Source organism: Mirounga leonina, unplaced genomic scaffold (assembly GCF_011800145.1).
Source record: "Mirounga leonina isolate KUSES-001 unplaced genomic scaffold, KU_Mleo_1.0 Mir_199, whole genome shotgun sequence".
In the NCBI taxonomy this organism is placed as follows: domain Eukaryota; kingdom Metazoa; phylum Chordata; class Mammalia; order Carnivora; family Phocidae; genus Mirounga; species Mirounga leonina.
Genome location: NW_023270498.1, coordinates 374,879 through 393,827, shown reverse-complemented (window position 1 = coordinate 393,827; position 18,949 = coordinate 374,879). Strand labels below are relative to the sequence as shown.

Here is an 18,949-nt window from a genome sequence, read left to right as displayed (position 1 = left end):
CCCTGGTTTTGTTACTCGCAGTGCCCCTTCCAGTGGGCACGTCCTTTTGACGCATGGGCGTTGTTCCTGGGCCTGGCTCCGTGTCCCCGCACCACATGACGTGCAGGTCCTCCCGCGGGCAGGCGGGCAGCCTGGGCCTTTGACTCGAGAACGGGGGTCTGGGGCTGGGCGCCAGCCCTGTTTTATGCCCGTTTCCTGGTCTGTTTTTCGTCACCCTCTGCAACCCTCCTGCTCGGCTTTTCACTTCCTGACTGCAGCCTTCTTTCCCCTTTCATGAAATGTGGGGTACAGATTGGAGTAAAGAACCCTGCATTCACGTGCCAGCTCTGAGTCACTCAGCTGCTGGCCTTGAGGCCGTTGTTTTCCCGCCTGGGAACTGGGGCGGGGGCGCTCTGGGCTTCCAGGCTCAGCCGGGTTGTGTGAGGCGGTGCGGGGACAGTGTTGGCTGGAGCCGAGCCCGGGGCCTCTGCTTCCACCCGGCCGTGTCGTTGGACTCAGGGCCTGGGCCAGGTGGTGGGCGGGAGCGCCAGCCTGCTGGGGCCTCTGACCGGAGGCCGTGGGCAGAGAGGGGTGGGCGCTCCTCCGTCGCCCGTGATGCGAGCGGTGCTGCTCCCTCTGGCGCCACCGTTGCGCCGTGGGGTCCGAGGGAGCCTCTCCCCTCCAGGGGCTGTGCGGTGGCTTCTGCAGGCACAGCTTGGGGGGCCCGGCCAGCGCCCTTCGGGGGTCCGCAGTAGCGGCCCCCGTGCGCTTGGGCAGCGTCTTCTCCACGGGGGGCCGGGCGCGCTCCTCCCGGGACCTGCGGGGGGCGGGGGGGAGGCAAGTCTGCGCTCGTCCCCCCGCGCATCCAGTCCTTCTCTGCCCGGTGCAGGCAGGCTCCCCGAGAGCCTTCTGTTCCGCTGCTGCCCGAGCTCCGCGGTAAGTGGGTGGGAGGACTGCCTGTGACCTAAAAACACTTGAGCATGTTCCAGGAGTCCTTGGGGAAGCCGAATACAGTAGGAGGGATGTCATTTCGGATGCTCGTGTCCTCCCAGGAGAACACACTTCCAGGTCCTTGTTTCCTCTCGTTGCGGACAGTGGTGCTCCTGACGCCACGACCCGCTGCCGGTGCCCCAGCTGGAGGGGGACTGCACGGGGTGCGCGTGGGGTGCCTGACTCCCCGCCTTGCCCCGGGGCTGCCTGCCCACCCCCGCCCCCTCTCTCGGGTCCCGTGTTAGAACAGAGCGAACCCTGCTGCACCGCAAGGAAAACAAGCGTCAGGAAGGAGGGGAGCAGCCCCCCACGAGGGCCCACACACGTGGCTGTGAGGGGGGACCTGTTCACGGCCGGCTAGAGCTCGCTGTCCTTGGCTCTCCGGTTGAGGTGCCTGTGCCTGATGAACCTGGTGCTCCGGCTGAGGCTGCGTGTGCTTGATGACAGGGACGTCGCGAAGACCTCTGCTGCGGGGGCCCTGGGACGGCACGCGCAGTTGGCCTGGCGGCCCGTCCCGGCCGCGGGCTAGCGGCTGCCCGCCCAGGTCCAGTGGTCACCGCCTCTCTGCACCAGCAGCTCGTCCCCGCGCTCTGTCTGGTTGAGCGCCTTGGATTTCGCGGCTGCAGCCCGTATTTAGATCCGTTTCCATGGTAGCCCTCCAGCCTTGGAGCTTCCTTTCTCCCCCCAAGTGCTCTTTTTTACTGGCGTTTTGGAAATGCTGCCTGCAGATATTTGAAGAGATTGTGGCAGTGGAGAAGGGGCTGCGGTGCATCTTCTGTCTCCTTCACCAGGACCCCTGGCTCCGTCTCTCCACGAGAGGCCTTTCAGGAGAAGTGTGAGGCGGGCGGATGCTGGGCCGCGCTCCTCCTGCGCGCCCCGGGCTCCCAGCCCCGGTGAGCGGGCACAGTTCCCGCACGCCCCTGCCGGCACTCCAGGTCTCCCCCACGTGCTGCCGCACGCCCTGCTGCCCACGGTTGGTTTGCACGGCGGTGCCCTGCTGCGTGCACAGTGCCTCGTGCGCGCGCTCCCACTCCGGCCTCGCAGGTGCCGCGTGTCCTCCAGAGCAGCTTCCCAGGCTGCCCTGCTGGGCTGTGCCCACGGCTTGGTGTCTGCTCCGCTGGCCTTGTTCTGGAATCACGGCCCAGCGTGGACCGAACACTTGACCGTGAGGGTTCCCAAAGCGGCACATGTTCATTGAGGAAAACTAGGAAGCACACGTTCAACCAAGACGAAAGGATTAAGAGTGTCCCCTGAGGGCCGCCGGGTGGCGCCGTCCAGCTCTCGGTTTCGGCTCGGGTCGTGATCTCAGGGTCGTGGCATCGAGCCCCGTGTACGGCTCCGCGCAGGGGGTCTGCTCGAGATTCTCTCTTCCCCTCTGCCCCCCTCCCGTGCTCGCACGCACGTACGTGCCCTCTCCAAAATAAATAACTTTTTTCTGAAGTGTCTCTGGACAGTGGCAATGACCATCGTGTGCCCTGTGGTCGCCGAGTCGTGCCCGGCTGGGCCCCCACAGGGTCTGGGTCCCTCTGTCCTGCAGACGCTTAGGGTTAGAGCCGACTTTCCCGTGTAGACGCTGTGAGTCAGCTGCTGGGGCCGACGCGTGCCCCGCGGCAGGGCTGGGGCTGCGCAGTCGGAAGGCGGGGGTGGGCCGCACCGGTGCCCCGGGAGAGCCAGCATCGTTGGGGTCTCTGCCGCCCGAGGACCAAGGGGTGGCGGTGGTCCTCTTTCTGAACGACCACGGGGTGCAGGCGAAGGAGTGAGGGCCGGTGGGCACAGGGGGCGGAGCCCGCGGCACACGGTCCCGCGACCCTGCCGCCGCGGTGCCCGTCGCCCAGCCACCTGTGAGGTACCCCCCGCTTCCCACGTGAGTTGGCCCCCGGGGCCTTTTCTTCCCCGGTTAGCCTGCTGTCATCTTGAGGGACTGTCTTCTGGAGGAGCCTAAAAGGTAGTAGGAGACCTAAATTCTCCTGATTTCATCTAGAAAGTGTGTTTTGTTGCGATTTTTAATTATTCTTCGCACCAGTGACGAAGACACTCGTGTGGAGCCACAGACCCGCCCCTGGTCGTGGGCGCTCTCACGGGTCATGTTCTTGAGTTCAGCTTCTGAGCCGTGCTGATGCCCTTTCAGCGAGCGTGGCTTGCACTTGTTCAGACAGAGGCTGATACATTTGTCTCTGTCCCTCCCCAGTGTCCCCAGTGTCCCCCGGGACCACGCCTGCCGTGCCGTCCTACGGCCTCAGCCTCTCCAGGAAGCTGGCTTTCTCAGGGTTTGGTGAGCCGCGGTCTGTGTTCTAGATCCCCGGGAGCGCAGTGAAGGCCGTCACCTTTCTGGGGCTGCACTCTCCAGCCCTTGGGGGTGCCCTGGGGGTCCGTGCTGGCCACCGTGCTGTGGGAGCGGAGCCCTGGTGTCCGTCTCCCAGCTGTGCTCTGGGCTCCGTGCCGCCTGGTTCAGATGTGCGTGCGTTCGTGTGTGTGTGTGTGTGCGCGTGCGCGCGCGTGCATGCATGGGAAGGGGCCGCGTGCCCAGAGCTGGGCTTGGAGCCTCTCCCCCCACCCCGGGCCTGCTCACTCATCTGAGCCTGCAAACAGGCCGCCCTGTGCATACGCGTGCACACACAAGAACACGTGCACAAGCCCGGCACACCCCGCCTTGTGCCTGGGGGTCGCGCCCGCCTTCTCTCCAGGCCCCGCGCCGCCTGTGAGCGGTGGTGTTGAGCCCATGGCTGTCGTGCGCCCGATGGCCACGGCTGCAGCCCTGTCGAGCCTTGCACGTTGTCCTCAGGCGTCTCCTGACTGACTCAGAACTGCGCGGGAAGGGGGTGCGGGAGGATGGGCCCCCTTAGCCAAGATGACATGCCACCCACTTGAGATGTGGGTGTAGCTTCAAGTACAGCCTGATGTATTTCTACAAACTGAACGTTGCCCTAAGTCACCACCCAGAACGAGATATTCCCAAATGAGAGGGAACTAGAAGCTTCCCCAGGGCCTCCCCCATCTGCCCCCGTTCCCTGCTCTCCTAGGTAGGCCACCCCAGCCCGTGTGGACAGCTCTGCAGAACAAGTGACAGCCTGTCCCCACAGCTGGGCTGGGGGGCGTGCGCTACGCTTTGCAAGTCGTGCTTGCCCGACAGAGGGGCACCCTGACGGCTGAGCGCTTACTTCTTGTATTACGTGTGACGTGTTTTCACACTGTGCCTTTCCTTCTGAGGGTGCTCTCTTTATGTCTTCTGCCCATTTTCTGTGGGACTTTGTTATTTTGTCCTTCAGTTTTTTTTTTTAAGATTTTTTTTTTAATTTATTTATTAGAGAGAGAGAGAGTGAGAGAGAGAGCGCAAGAGGGGGAAGGGTTAGAGGGAGAAGCAGACTCCCTGCCGAGCAGGGAGCCCGATGCGGGACTCGATCCCGGGACTCCAGGATCATGACCTGAGTCGAAGGCAGTCGCTCAACAGACTGAGCCACCCAGGCGCCCTGTCCTTCAGTTTTTTTAGAGCTTTCTGTATATACTGGGAAAATTAGATCTTTATCTGTAATATTTTTCCAGTTTATTTGTCTTTTTTGGTCTTTGATATTGCTTACGATTTTTTTTCCCTCCAAGCAGAGGTGCTTTTTTTTTTTAAAGATTTTATTTATTTGACAGAGAGAGAGATAGCGAGAGCAGGAACACAAGCAGGGGGAGTGGGAGAGGGAGAAGCAGGCTTCCCGCCGAGCAGGGAGCCCGACCCGGGGCTCTATCCCAGGACCCTGGGATCATGACCTGAGCCGAAGGCAGACGCCCAACGACTGAGCCACCCAGGCGCCCGCAGAGGTGCTTTTTAATATTTAAAATGTTGGTTATAAAATGTATTATCAGTCTTACTTATTTTCTTTTGCTTCTGGATTTTGAGTTAGAAAAGTTTCTTTAGGGACGCCTGGGTGGCTCAGTCAGTTAAGCGGCTGCCTTCAGCTCAGGTCATGATCCCAGTGCTCTGGGATCGAGTCCCGCATCGGGCTCCTTGCTCAGCAGGGAGCCTGCTTCTCCCTCTGCCTGCAGCTGCCCCTGTTTGTGCTCTCACTCACTCATTCTCGCCCACGCTCTCTAACAAATAAATAAAATCTTTAAAAAAAAAGAGAAGTTTCCCTACAATGAGGTTATGAAGGATTTCTCCTGCACTCCTACTTTCCTCTCCTTGTTCGAGGTGGCTGGTTCTCTAACATCCTTCAGGGAGAGGGAAAGGGTCGCCGGGCGTCAGGGCTGAAAGCTGTTTTTTCTTCTTGTGGGTTTTTTTCTTTTCCCTTGGTTAGTGTAGCTTTGGTGGTGGTGATACTCCGTATACCGCTGCTTACTGGAAAGGGCTTGTGGTTGAGGGTGGTGTGCTCCGCAGATAGGCTGTGGGGGTGGGGGGGGACTTCCTGACCGCCTGTCCCGGGAGAGTTGCCGGGGACAATGAGCAGGCTTTCGATGGTACTGAGACCTGCATGATGCTACCTTAATGCTTAGTTTGTGCCCCTTTAATGAGAAGAGAGATGAGGTTTTCGACACCATGATTTGCCCATGGTGTTTGCTTCTGTTTGTTGCTCCAGTGCCTGGGTTCTGGCTGCTGCCCTTCTCTTGGGTTTATAAATAAAATTCACGTGCCTTCTTGTGCACTGCTTTCCTTTTTCCAGTCGATCCCTTGAATTGTGTAGGGATTTGATCATGTGTCTTGTCTTTGGTGATTTCCTTTGTTAGATTTTAGAGAGTTCTGTCTCCCTTCACGCTGTAGAGTGGATGTACCATTCTCTCGTCTGTGAAAGGGGTCAAGACTGTTCTTTAATGTTGTTTGATTCCTTTAAAATGAATGTCACTTGACATGGTTAACTTCTGTTTTATACCCTTGGGGTCTTTAGTTGATGTCACGGTGAAACTGCATATTAACTTGAGGAATATTACTGATCTCCTTTCATTAACTGTGCTGTTGAAATCATCGCATTGTTTGTGGCTTCCTTTTCTTCTCCTGTTATATTCGGGTATGGAAAGTTACCCTGGAGAATTCGATACAGATCTCCTGTGTCCTGAGATGAGTTGATAACTAGATATTTATTGTGTGTGTTGCATTTAGGAATGGTATCTTTCCCACTGTGCTACAGCTTGTGACAGGCAAGCCGGTAATTAATTATACAAGTAATAAAAGCAAGGTCTAGAAAATTTGGGAAACCAGAAGATTGTTCAGGTTTCATCACTATTGGTATCTTGTTGAATTTCCAGTTAAAAGCTTACATTTGCGGGCGCCTGGGTGGCTCAGTCAGTTGGGCGACTGCCTTCGGCTCAGGTCACGATCCCGGAGTCCCGGGATCGAGTCCCGCATCGGGCTCCCTGCTCGGCAGGGGGTCTGCTTCTCCCTCTGACCCTCCTCCCTCTTGTGCTCTCTGTCTCTCATTCTCTCTCTCAAATAAATAAAATCTTTTAAAAAAAAAGCAATTTACATTTGCTATTTGTTAGAGCATTTTATTTATTTACTTATTTATTTATTTTAAAGATTTTATTTATTTATTTGAGACAGAGAGAATGAGAGACAGAGAGCATGAGAGGGAGGAGGGTCAGAGGGAGAAGCAGACTCCCCGCCAACCAGGGAGCCCGATGCGGGACTCGATCCCGGGACCCTGGGATCGTGACCTGAGCCGAAGGCAGTCGCTCAACCGACTGAGCCACCCAGGCGCCCTGTTAGAGCATTTTAACATTAGAAAATACTTGGCCACAGTAACAGGTGAGTTTCAAATACCTATGTGTACAAATAAATTCTTTACCTAATTCTGTAGCTGATGTTAAACAGCACGGAGAATCTGCTCACATATTTTCATGCTCATGCATGCGCACACACAGACAGCTTTTAAAAACGGACACATAACCAGGCGCTGTAGAAGTCCTCTCGAGTGGGTACAGTTAGGTGTTTTTAGTATATAGTTAAAGGCTGCACAGCCCTTCCCACTGGCTCATTCTCGCACGTCATCATTACCGCAGAAAGAGCTTCCCTCCCCGTTTCCCCCTAACTTCCCAGCCCTGTGACATTTTTTTTTTAAGATTTTATTTATTTATTTGTCAGAGAGAGAGAGACAGCTAGAGAGGGAACACAAGCAGGGGGAGTGGGAGAGGGAGAAGCAGGCTCCCCGCGGAGCAGGGAGCCCGATGCGGGGCTCGATCCCAGGACCCCGGGATCATGACCTGAGCCGAAGGCAGACGCTTAACGACTGAGCCACCCAGGCGCCCCACCACTTGTGACATTTTGTATACTTGGAATCCTGCCATCTGTGGCCTAGTGTCCGGCTTCTTTCACTCAGCGTCGCGTTTTCCAGGTTCACCCGTATTTGTAGGAAGTATCAGGACCTTGTTCCTTGTGCTGGCTGAGTCAGACTTTATTGTGTGGATGCACCACCCTGTTTCTTAAGTCATGGTTAATGGACATTTGCCTTGTCTGTATGAGGAATGGTGCTGTGAAAATTTGTGCACACGTGTCTGTGGGAACACACGTTTCCTTTTCTCTTGGACACACACCTAGGAGTGGATTGTGGAGTCCTCCGGTAGCTCTGCGTTTAGCCTTTTGAGGAGCCACCAGACTTCTCCAGAGCGGCTGCCCCCCTTGCACACCAGCACCACGTGGGGTTCCGTTTCTCTGCAGCCAATGCTTGTTACTGTCTGTCTTGTTGGCTGTGACCATCCTGATGGTTTAGATGGGCGTTTCCCAGTGAGTAAAAATGTTGCCTATTTTTTTCATGTGCCTATTGACCATTTGTACATCTTTGGAGAAATGCCTATTCAGACCTGTCACTCATTTTTTAATTGGGTTGTCATTTTATTGTTAGATATAGAAGAGTTCTTTATGTATTCTGGATATGAGACTCTTATCAGATAAATGATGTGCCAGTATTTTCTCTCATTCTCTTTCTTGACGGTGTCCTTCGATGGACAAAAATCTTTAATTTTGATGAGGTCTGATTTATCTCGGTTTTCTTTGGTTGCATGTGCTTGTGGTGTTGTATTTAAGAAGCTATTGCCTAGGGCGCCTGGGTGGCTCAGATGGTTAAGCGTCTGCCTTCGGCTCAGGTCATGATCCCAGGGTCCTGGGATCGAGTCCCACATCGGGCTCCTGGCTCAGCGGGGAGCCTGCTTCTCCCTCTGACCCTCTCCCCTCTCATGCTGTTTCTCTCTCGCTCACTCTCTAAAAAAAATAAATAAAATCTTTAAAAAAAAAAAAAAAAAGAAGCTATTGCCTAGCCCAAGATTGCAATGATTTACTCTTGTATTTTCTTCCTAGAGTTTTATATATTTTAGCTCTTGCGTTCTGTGGCCCTTCTGAGTTTATTTCTGTGTGTCTGAGGCTGTGGTCTATGTGGATATCCAGTTGTCCCAGCACCATTTGTTGGAAAGGCTGTTATTTCCTCGTCCAGTGGTCTTGGTTTCCTTGTTGAGAAGCAATTGGCCATGAATCGGAGAGTTTCTTTTGGGACCCTCCGGTTTATTCTGTTGAAGCTCCATGCCTGTCCTTAGGCCAGTCCCACACTGTCTTGGCTACTGTGGCTGTTACAGTAAGCTTTGAGATTGGCAAGTGTGAATCTTCCAATTGGTCTTCCTTTTTCAAGATTGTTTTGGCTATTTTGTGTGAATGTGAGCACTGTAGGGAGGGGCGGAGGGAGAGGGAGAGAGGCTCTCAAGCAGACTCCCCACTGAGCACAGATCCTGACGCGGGGCTCCATCCCAGGACCCTGAGATCATGACCTGAGCAAAAAATCAAGAGTTGGGTGCATAACCGAGTCCCCCAGGCACCCCTGTTCCGGCTGTTCTGTCCTTGCATTTCCATGTAGGTTTTAGGATCGGCTCGTCCGTTTCTGCACAGAAGCCAGGTGCAGGCACTGATGGGGGCCGCGCTGACTGTGGATCAGTCTGGGGAGTCTTCCAGCCCATGAGCTTGAGGTGCCTTTCTATTTTATTTGCTCTTCTTCAGTTTTTTTCACCACGTTTTGTTGTTTTTGAAGATTCAGTTTTGTGGGTTTGTTTTTGGTTTTGCGATTAAATTTGTTCCTCAGTATTTTATTATTATTATTTTTTAAGTTTTACTTATTTAAGTAAACCCAACATGGGGCTTGAACTCAGGGCCTTGAGATCAAGATCGCATGCTTTACGGACTGAGCCCCCAGGCGCCCCTTTGATACTGTTGTAAATGGAATTGTTCTCTTAATGTCTCTCTCAGAACGGTCATAGCTACTGTATAGAAATACAGTGGATTTTTGCATATTGGTTTTGTAAGCTGCAACTTTGCTTAACTCGATTACTAACTCTATTTAAATATTTAATAGGTTCTTAAGAATTTTATGTATTTACACAAGGTCGTATCATCTGCAAATAGAGTTTTACTTCTTCCTTCCAACCTGAGTGCCTTTTACTTGTTTATTTTCTTGCCTCGTTGTCCTGCCTGGTGCCTCCAGCACAATACTGAGTAGGAGCGTGGAGAGCGGGCCCCTTGTCCGGTCCCCAATCCTGGGGACGGGGCTCCGACTCGGCATTAAGCACAACGGAATCTAGGGCCCTTGCCCTTCTCCTGTCCCTGTCGGGAACGTCCTCTCGCGCCTTCCAGAGAAAGGGACCTGAGCCTCCCTGATTTCCCAGGATTCAGGGGGTCATGGGATGAGGGACTTTGACGGTTTGCCCGTGACCGAGTGGGACTCCAGTGCTGAAAGGAGGAAAGCCCGGGAACCGCGGGACGCCTGGGCTTCGCCTGTGCACGGCGGACACTGGAGCCGTGGCACGTCAGGCTGGCCGTGACCTCTCAGGCGGTGACTCTTGCTCTGGGCGGGCAGCTGTCCCTTCCCGGGTCCCCTGAGTGCGCCTGCAGTTTTGACGCCCGTCCTGCGTTTCCACAGACGCTCCTTCGTTCTTTCTGGTTCTCGCCTCCCTTCTGTTTTCTTTATTCTTCAGCTCCCAGTTCCAGTGTCCCAGCTTCTTCCTTCTACATTCTCTCTTTCTGTTTTTGTTTTTTTCCTGGGAGATTCATGCATCTTTCCTCAGCTGTATCTGCTGGTCCTCGTGTTGAGTTGGCTTTTCCTTTGCTCTCATTACTCATTGCCACACGCTCTTTGTTCTCTGAGAGGGATCGTTGCCGCTGTTCTGTAAATAATACGCTGTCCTCCTGTCATGGCTCAGCGTCGTCTTGCTGTGAGAGGCTGGACGTGCGCAGATGCATCTCTACTCTGGTGCCCTTGGTGGTGTGGAGTGGGGACGGGCCCCTCCTCTGGACACGGTCGCACCCCTCCCCGTACCCAGCCCACCTTTCTCTTCTTCAGGGGGCTCGTGTCCCGATTCAGCAGTTGGGGGTTCTGTGGTATAAATTCGTTGCTTTTTAAGGCTGTTTTTCAGTTTAGAAAAGAGTTTTTAAAACTTTAACTTCGTGATAACAGAATTTGAACTAAGAATTCCTGACTTAATTTTTTTAAAATTTTAAAGCCTGAGTTAAACCTTTTTCCTACTCTTGAGTGGGTCTTGTTTCTATATTTGTTTCTAATGCTTATGTGTCAAGGACACATGTTTTGTTTGCAGAACGAGATGAAATCCAGGCAAATTTAAAAACAGGGTATAACTTATTTCAGGATAATTGACTCTTTTTCATCTTTGTGGGATTGTGTATGAAGGAGGTTCCTCTATCACTAAGTACGGTGGTTGTTAACTTGTGCTAATCCTGGAGAAAATGTTCATTTAATAGAAACCTTGGAGCTTCTCGTGTGCTTTACAGAATGGTGATGTGTGTGAGGTGAAGGAGGTGTGTGCCCAGGGGTCCAGATGGAGAACCATTTGGTCATTCCAGGTTGTGGTGTTCGTGCAGACGAGGACCAGGTGACGCAGCTGCTTGGAGAGCGTGGAGGCTTCCTGGGGGGCGGGGGCTGGATCGGCATGGACGCCCTCTTCATGCCAAGTGCTCGGCTCCCCGGGCCTGCTGTGCTGAGGTCCCCTGTCCAGAGCCCTCCTGCAGGGCTGCTGTTGGTAGGATCCATCCGTCTTTGGAGGATTCGGCTGCTGGCCCCAGGGCGCGAAAGCTGGGGTTTCGATGCAGGTGGTGAGGGCCAGGCGGGAAGACGGGGGACGTGCGTCATGTGACGTTGACGTGGGGGACGCACGCTCCATGCCGAGGCACACACACACCCAGGAGGACTGCTCTTCACACGCGTTGGGCAGGTGTGCTTGGGGTCAGGTGTGCGGGCCAGTGATGACAGCTGGCCGGATGCAGGGCTGCCTCGCACGTAAATCGCGGGGAGTCGCAGCGTGTGGGAAGCGTGATGGGACTGAAGCGCAGTGGAACGACACGAGGTGCCGGCACTCTGTGCCCAGATCTTGCTTGCCCGTGTGGCTCAGACCTGCTGGTGGCAGCCTTTCCGTGACCCCCGGAACCCTGTGCCCCGGCCCCGTCCCCCGGGTCCTCACGTCTTCCCTCCCGCCCCGCTGTGTCCACGCTCCTCCCGCTCGGGCCTCCCTTCCCCGCGCCGCAGCCCTCCCCGGTCCAGGGCAGTCTGTGCCCAGTGCGCCGTGACGCATGCCAGCAGCTGCTTCTGTCGCCAGGACAGAGCCACCCCACCGCTGCCAGGGCCAGGGAGGGCCCACCACCCTTCCCAGCCTCTCAAGCGTCCTTTGCCCCCGGTTTTTTCTGCTGTACCTTTCATAAAAGTAACACCTGCTCTGGTTCTTCCATCGTGGCACTTTCTGGTTCTCAAACCTTGGCCCGTCGGAAGCAGGCTGTTGGGCCTGCACCCTGCCGTGTCCTCCCGTGTGCGTGCGTGTGCATCTGGTGTGTTCGCGCAGGCGGCCCCAGAAACCACCCCGTGCCCTGCCGGCCCGACCCCGTGGATGGTGGCTCGCCTCGGGGACAGCTTCTCAGAGGTCTTCCAGCGTCAGAGTGCGGGCAGGAGGGGGCGTGCCACAGGGCTCCCAGTCTGAGGAGCGGTTTGGAGGCTGGCTACAAACTGGGGTGAGTGCACGTCTGCGGGAGAGTGGGTGGCTCTGGGGACGCCGCCGTCCGGAAGGCGGGGAGAGGCCGGGGCAGCCCCGGGTCTCATACTGGGGCCCTCTGGTTTCTGTGTCGCCCTGACCGGGCCTCCTGCCGCTGTGGCTTCCCTGCGTGTGCTGTGAACGTTTGGCCCCGGGCTGTGCTGCGGGCCGCGTCCCTCCAGCAGGTGGGTGGGTGTGGGAGGCGCAGTGGTGTTTCCTCGTGTGCGATGCTTCTCCGTTGGGCAGTCTGTTGGGAGTGGCAGTAGTAAAGCTGGTCATGACGCGATTGATCTTGGATGCTGAGGGGGAGAAAGCGGAGTTGGGGTGGGAGTTCAGCGTCCTTCACGTGATGTGTTTGTGGCGCAGGTTATCTCGCTTTTGTTGGAAGATGTCTATTTTACAGTCGTGGGCTTGTAAAATGCTTGGGACGCTCTTACCTTGTTCAAGTGATGAGCGTGACTTAAGAAAAAGTCTCACTCTAACAGACTTCCCCTTTCGGTGAAGGAGAACAGCGTGCGGTAAATACCGACGCCATCTGTGTCGGCTGTCTGTACGGCTTGTCCCAGGTACTCCGTGATCTGCATTAAAACCTATCAAATCGTTCACGGGCGTATTACGACGGAGTTCATGAACCTTGCCTCCTTTCTTTTAGGTAAAGAATCATCTGGTATTTTTAATTGTGCTACAAAATTAAAATGTTAAAAACAGATTGTCAAAATATACTTGTTACAAGAATTTTGTATTGAGTCCTGACAGCGGTGGGCAGAGTCCCCACCAGTCCTTCTGGGCGCCTCAGCCGCACGCTCTCTTTCTCTTCACGCGGGCTTCTGGTACGACTGGTCAGGGCCAAAGCAGGGACACGTGGGAGCAAGATTGGACATGGGCTGATGACTGTGGGGCGTAGGGATCAAAGCCCAGGAGGGGGCCCTGTAGGCTACAGGGGCGACCCTGGCGAGGGGAGGGCCCCAGGAGCCGCTTGAGTCCAGAGATGGGGCTTGTGTTAAACAGACGTCGTGAGGAAAGTATGAGGACCACTTACACACCAGGAGACGGCGTCTGTGAACTGTGAAGCCGACGGAGTTCCCCCCCCCCCCCCCATCATAGCGTTCTTGTGCAAACCAGGGAAAGCACCACCAGAAGCTGTGGCTGGAGCGTCACAGAAGTGAGAGGACGTGGCCAGTAAGCGTGGACACACACGGGAATGTGAGTGCAGGTCGCACTGAGACACTCTTCCTGTGCACTCGTGGGCAGGGGTCTTGGGGTCGCAGGACCCCATGCGGGCACGCTGCAGGGGCTGGGTCGTGGGGCGGCCTTGGAAATCCGCAGGCGCTCTCTCAGTGGGATGCTTCCCCCACAGCCCGGGCCATCGGGGCCCCCTGCCGGGTGCACAGCCAGGACAGACCCCCCGGATTTTCACAATTCCGCGGAAGAAGAGAACCGCACCGGCAGTGCCCATGAAGCTTCTCTCTGCTTCCTCACCTGGCATTCTCGATCCCTGTTCCTTCTTTCCCTACCCCAGACTTGTTTTGGTTTTGGTTTTGAGAGGACAAATCCAGAAGTCATGAAATTTCACTTATACATAGTTCAGTAAAACTAGGACTGAAGCTTACTGTAACTGTCGTGAATTTCCTAGGGTCACCGAACGCCCAGTCCATGGCCACTTCTTCTCGATTGTCTCATGGAGCTTTCTCACAACTGGTTTTTCAGATTCGCGTTCCAGCAGGCCCCACCGTGGCATTTGCTTGCTGCGTCTTCTAAGCCTCCTGATTTAGAATACTTCTCCTTCCCTCTTTAATCTCTTGCTGTTTATTTGTACAGAAACTTGGAACTTTGTCTGTTAGACTTTCCCGTTCTGGACTGGGCTGCCAGTGCGTTCACGGCTCTTGTGACCATGTTCTCTGCTCCTGCCCACGTACCCTGGCGGGATGTGGTGGGTTTTTGGTCTGGTGTTGGGGACTGTCACAAAGGTGGGACATCGCAGGACACGCCTGGTGTCTAGCATTGTGGACATTGGTGTTCTGGACCCTTCTGTGGGCAGACCCTCCCCCCGCCGTCCGCCCTGCTGCCCAGAAGCAAGTTTCCAGTGCAGGTGACGAAATGGTGACTTTCTCATGCTGGTCTGCCTTCTTCATTGACTGTCTGGAGTCCTGATGGAGGGACTTGGCTTTTTGAAATTCTGGTTCCTGCAGAACCGTTTTATTAATTTTCAGATGGAGTTGTACTCTGGCCATCAAGGGGACTGATGGGCTTTTGTTTCATGAGCTTATGGACCTTTGAATACATCACACGCTTCAGTCTTTTGTGGACGTTGTTTTTTTTTGATGCAGGGGGCAGAGAACCCTAGGCAGGCTCCACGTCCAGCACGGAGCCTGACACGGGGCTCAGTCTCACAGCCTTGAGATCCTGACCTGAGCCAAAATCAAGAGTTGGATGCCCAAACTGATTGAGGCACTCCTGTGCCCTGACGTTGTTCTCTTTGAGATTCAGATTGTCTCGTGTTGGGCCAGCTCGTGTGTTCCTTTCTTGGGGCCTCCTCATTTTGAGTGGTGTCCTTTTGCTCAGGCTCTGGTCCCTGTGTGACGCGGGCCGCTCCCGTCTGGGAAGACTGGTGATAGATGCTGAACTGGTGATGCTAGGTGGAGAGAGAATTATTGAAGCTAGATTTTAAAGAAGGGGAAGGGTAAAGTATAGATTTCTTAGGCAGGATGTGCAGCTTGTCTCCCCAGGTGCCCCAGAGGGCCAGGTAGCCTCCCTTCCTTGTGAAAGTGGACTGACAGGCCTGTGTCCTGAGCCAGACTGTCTTTCCAGGTGGGAATGCACTGAAGAGGATGGCGACCCCAGTGTGACGGTGACAGTGACCCTGGGCAGGAGGGGACAGTGGATGTCAGGGAGGCGGCTGGACCGCACGGAGCTGGTGTGCGGGGAGCTGGGCCTGGAGCAGGGCACCCAATGCTGTGGGCTTCTGCTGCTCCAGGAGCTGGGAAGAGGTGGCCGCTGGAAAGGAACCTGTAGGTGCGGGGAGGCAGGAGGGCGGGTGGGTGCTGCTGGGAAGGGAGGCCGTGAGCACGGTGGGCCTGCCTGGTGCGGAGCCCTCTGGGTGGGTCACTGTGCACACTCTGCAGTCGGACCCTTCCTTTCCAAGTGGCACGGTGAGTGTGGCAGTCACGTCTCGGTGCCGAGACGGGGCCTGTGGACCTGCTTCCGGGAGGGCACGGTTGGCGTGAGGCTCTGAAGCAGGGCATTTGCCTCCAAGGGAGGGCTCACCTCCTCCAGCTTGTGAAATGCAGAAGCCCAGAGAAGAATCCCTGCGTTCGCACCTGCTGTGGCTCCTGTCCGGGCCGGATGTGGTGGGACCAGTGAGCAGGAGGTCAGTGGGAGAGATGGAGATGTCGGGGAGGGAGAGATTTAACTGCTTAAACGTGCACACGCTCAGGCCCTGGTCCCTCTACTGGGTACGTCCCTCCACTGGGTACACCGTCCCAGAACCTGGGGAGGGGCCTGAGGGCGGCCCCCGTGCCCCCACTTACACACTGGTCCCCATTCCCCGTGCGCACTTGAGCCTTCTGCACAGACGCCTTTATGTTGGGTCTGGGACCCCCTTACCCACCACTTCCCATCCTGACCTCGGGAAGGAAGGAGGCCCTTGGTTCCTGCGCGCACTGGGGCACGGAGGGAGGGGCCCCGCAGAGCTCCCCCCTGCGCGGCTGTTGCTGGTTGTGGTGCCCGCAGCGCGAGGAGCCTGGCCTCACTTTCCCTTTAACACACGGTCAGGACGCTGTCACGGGCTGATGGGCTCCTTGGACGTGGGCGCCGTAGGGAGGCCTGCCTGCCGCCTGCACCCGGCTGCTGACTCACGCTCCTCCCCGCTCCCCACCCCCAGTGTGCTCCTTGGCAGCTGCAGGGGCGTGGCTCCAGGCCCGGCGGGGATGACAAGGCGAGGGGGGCCCAGAGCACCTGCACATGACAGGAGGCTTATTTTTACACATTGTTGGCCGGAAATAATCGACTTTATTTAAAGAGAATGTAGACTCCAAGTGTTTAAAAAAGCACCCAGCAGTGTGCCCGGCTCCGTGCGGGGGAGGCTGCGGGTCCGCTCGGGGTGAGCCGGCCGGGTGCCTGCCTGGCTGCCCGCCCTGCAGTGCTGGGGCCAGAGCCCCTCTTGTGAGCGCCCAGCTCTGGGACAGCTCAGCTCCGCGGGCAGGTGGCCCCTTGCGCGTGGCCCTGTGGTGTCTCTGCCGGTGTCTGCTGCGCGTTACGGCTGGGGGGTCGTGTGGACCCCAGCCGGTGAGGGCTCCGTGCTGGGTGCGGGACGCAGCCGCCCCACCACCGTGAGAGGTCCCGCGGTTTATTTCTCGATTTCTGCCAGTGCTGGCCTTTATTTTGTGTGTATCTTACGTCCGTGTTTCCATGTGGTTGATGATTTCAAATAGTTAATGCGCGCGGTTCCGAAGGCCGTGCAGTGAGGGTGCGTCTCCCGGCTTCATCCTGGTCGGCTTTGCTGGAGCTGTTGTCCGCACATTCGAGGTGGTCCGTCTGATGTGAGCTCTCAAGCTGCAGTGGGTGCTAGAGCGGCTTGGGGGGCAGGTGCCGTCTGCCCGGGCCCCATCTGAGGTGTGGAGGTGCCAGCAGGCTGGAGTGGTCGTGGCAGAGCTGCCCAGTCGTGGGGCCGCAAGGCGGATTGCCGCCCCCTGTCTTAAAAAGAGCTGATTTTCTCTTGATCACATGTCTGTGTTGTGCGGAACTTGGGTAATGGCCAAGAGAAGAAAGGCAGACTGCTCGTTGCTGTACCACCCGGAGACCCCACGGAGACTTAACAGGCCTGTCCGTGGGCACGGACGCACGTGCGTGTTCCTTCTAGGGAGCGGGCCTGGGCCGCACTCAGCCGCACGCCGGGTGCTTTGCTCCTGGGGCTGGGCGGCCTGTGCACGTGTGTGTGTTGTGGCCCGTGTCCAGCGGGCCTGGCCCGGACCTCTCCTGCCTCTTCCACCCTGCTCTCTGCGGCTCTCTCCCGAGCTCACTTCCAGCCTCTGGGGAGGGTCCTCCTGGCCTCTTTGCAGCTTCTGGGGAGGCAGACAGCCCTCAGCCCTCGTGGCCCGCGGCCGCACGGCCGTGTTGACGCCATCATCCCTCTGAGCGCATCTTCGTGTCCTGGTCTCCCCTTGTGAAGGACGCAGATTGGGTCAGGGCCCCCGATGACCTCATTTTAACTTGGAAGTAGGGCACATTCTGAGGTGCTGGAAGTTAGGATGACATAGGATTTTGGGGGTCACACTTCGGGCCCTAATGGCAGCCACTTGCCAGCCCCGATGGGTGGGCCGTGACGGATGCCCGGCCTCCCATCTAAGGCGCGCGAGGCACACCCACCGGAGGTAAACACATTCTCGTCCTGACGCTTCAGCCAGAAAAAGCGCCTCCCCGTGAACCACCACCCGGCAGAGGTGAGGGGCTGATGGCCTGCACGCGCTGCAAGCCTCTTCCACGTGTCTTCACGTGCATCGAGGAGGACCTGCACGGTGCCGTGTCCCCCCACGGGGCGTCCGCTGGGCTTCCTTCCGAAGGTCTGGAGAAGGTGGCTGAGCTGCACCTCTGAGACTGGGCTTCTGTCTTTAATTTAGGTGTAAAACTCACCGTCGAGGGCTTGTGAGTCCAAACTTACTTTTATAATGCTGTTTTTGCTGTTGTGAGCACCGTTCCGCTTAACAGCAAACGTTCTACCGTATTGTGTTCGTGCCATCCGCTGCTTGGCCAGGCGTGTCTGCGTCTGGGCTGGGCGGGCCCTGCAGGGACAGGCGGCGTGGCTGGTGGGTTTTCCAGGTAGCCCGGGCTTTGGTGTGTTGCCCTCGCTGGGCGCACGTCACCAGGAGAAAGCCGAGGCTGTGGTGGGTTAGCGTGGAAGCCGAGCGGCTGCGGGCTGAGGTGGTTCTGCTGTTTTGTGGAGCTAGGCCCTGCCGAGCAGTGGTGAGAAAGCAGGAGCCCCGGGACTTCATTACTGCCACCCTTTGGTTGAGCGACGGCCTGGTCCGTGAGCTTCGGGAAGCCCGGCAGCAGGCCCGCCGTTTTGTGGAGCCGGGCTGCGGATGCTGTCCCCAGCCCGCGGGTGGTGCCCTCAGGGGCTTCCCTGCAGTGTCCCTTTGTCCCCGCAGTTTCCTAGGAGGCCTGAGTAGGAGGGTCAGGAAGTGTGAGACTCAGCTTCTCAGGAGCTGGAGATGTGTGGGCGTGGGTACGCGGTCACGGCCCGGGCGTGCGGTGGGGTCCGCTGGTGTGCGGTGGGGGCCAGGCCTGCAGTGGGTGCTGGGTCTGTGGCGAAAGGCCGGCATGTGGTGGGGGGCTGTGGTGTGCGGTGGGGCCTGGGCGTGCGGAGGGGGGGCGGGCGGGCGGTGGGGGGCCGTGGCGCTCCTGCGTCTGGGCCCGGGTGCATCTCACCTGTTGCTCTTCCCCAGGAGGCAGGAGCAGTTCCAGAGAAACCCCGACAGCTACAATGGTGCCGTGCGTGAGAACTACACCTGGTCGCAGGACTACACCGACCTGGAGCTCAAGGTGCCGGTGCCCAAGCACGTGGTGAAGGGCAGGCAGGTAACCGCGGGGCGCCTCCAGCCTCTCTGCTCGGCTTCGGACTTCGGGCGCAGGAATCGGGGGCGGCGGTGCCGGAGCCGGGCCGGCCTGCCTTCCAGACGTGCCCCGCCCAGGCTTGCGCTCCTGTGCGAGCACAGCCGGTGGCTGGTGGTTCATCCGCGGTCGCCCGTGGGTCGTTGCTCGGCGTCTTCGTGGCAGGCGCCACAAAGGAGGCAGGGCGGTCGATACGCATGTGTCACAGATGGAGAAGGTGGTGTCCCGAGCAGGGACCCCTGGGCTCTGCGGGGCTCCCCCGCGGACAGCGGCCACGTCAGGTGGGAGCTCCACCGGGTCTCTCCACCTCCGTGAGCGTGAGTAGGATTTAATCTTTCGGTGGAAGAGAGATGTTTACTTTTTCTAAGTGGGTGGGCTTCACTGTAAAGGA

General features: G+C 57.1%; 1 protein-coding gene across 2 annotated transcripts in view; it reads left to right on the top strand.

Annotated features, from left to right (window-relative positions):
• Positions 1 to 18,949, top strand: part of NUDCD3 (NudC domain containing 3) — a 59,105-nt gene that overhangs the window by 17,935 nt on the left and 22,221 nt on the right. For both annotated transcript variants that reach the window (XM_035026429.1, XM_035026428.1), the window contains exon 3: positions 18,393 to 18,525. In XM_035026429.1, coding sequence (XP_034882320.1) covers positions 18,393 to 18,525 — 133 coding nt within the window. The remainder of the gene's footprint in view (positions 1 to 18,392; positions 18,526 to 18,949) is intronic.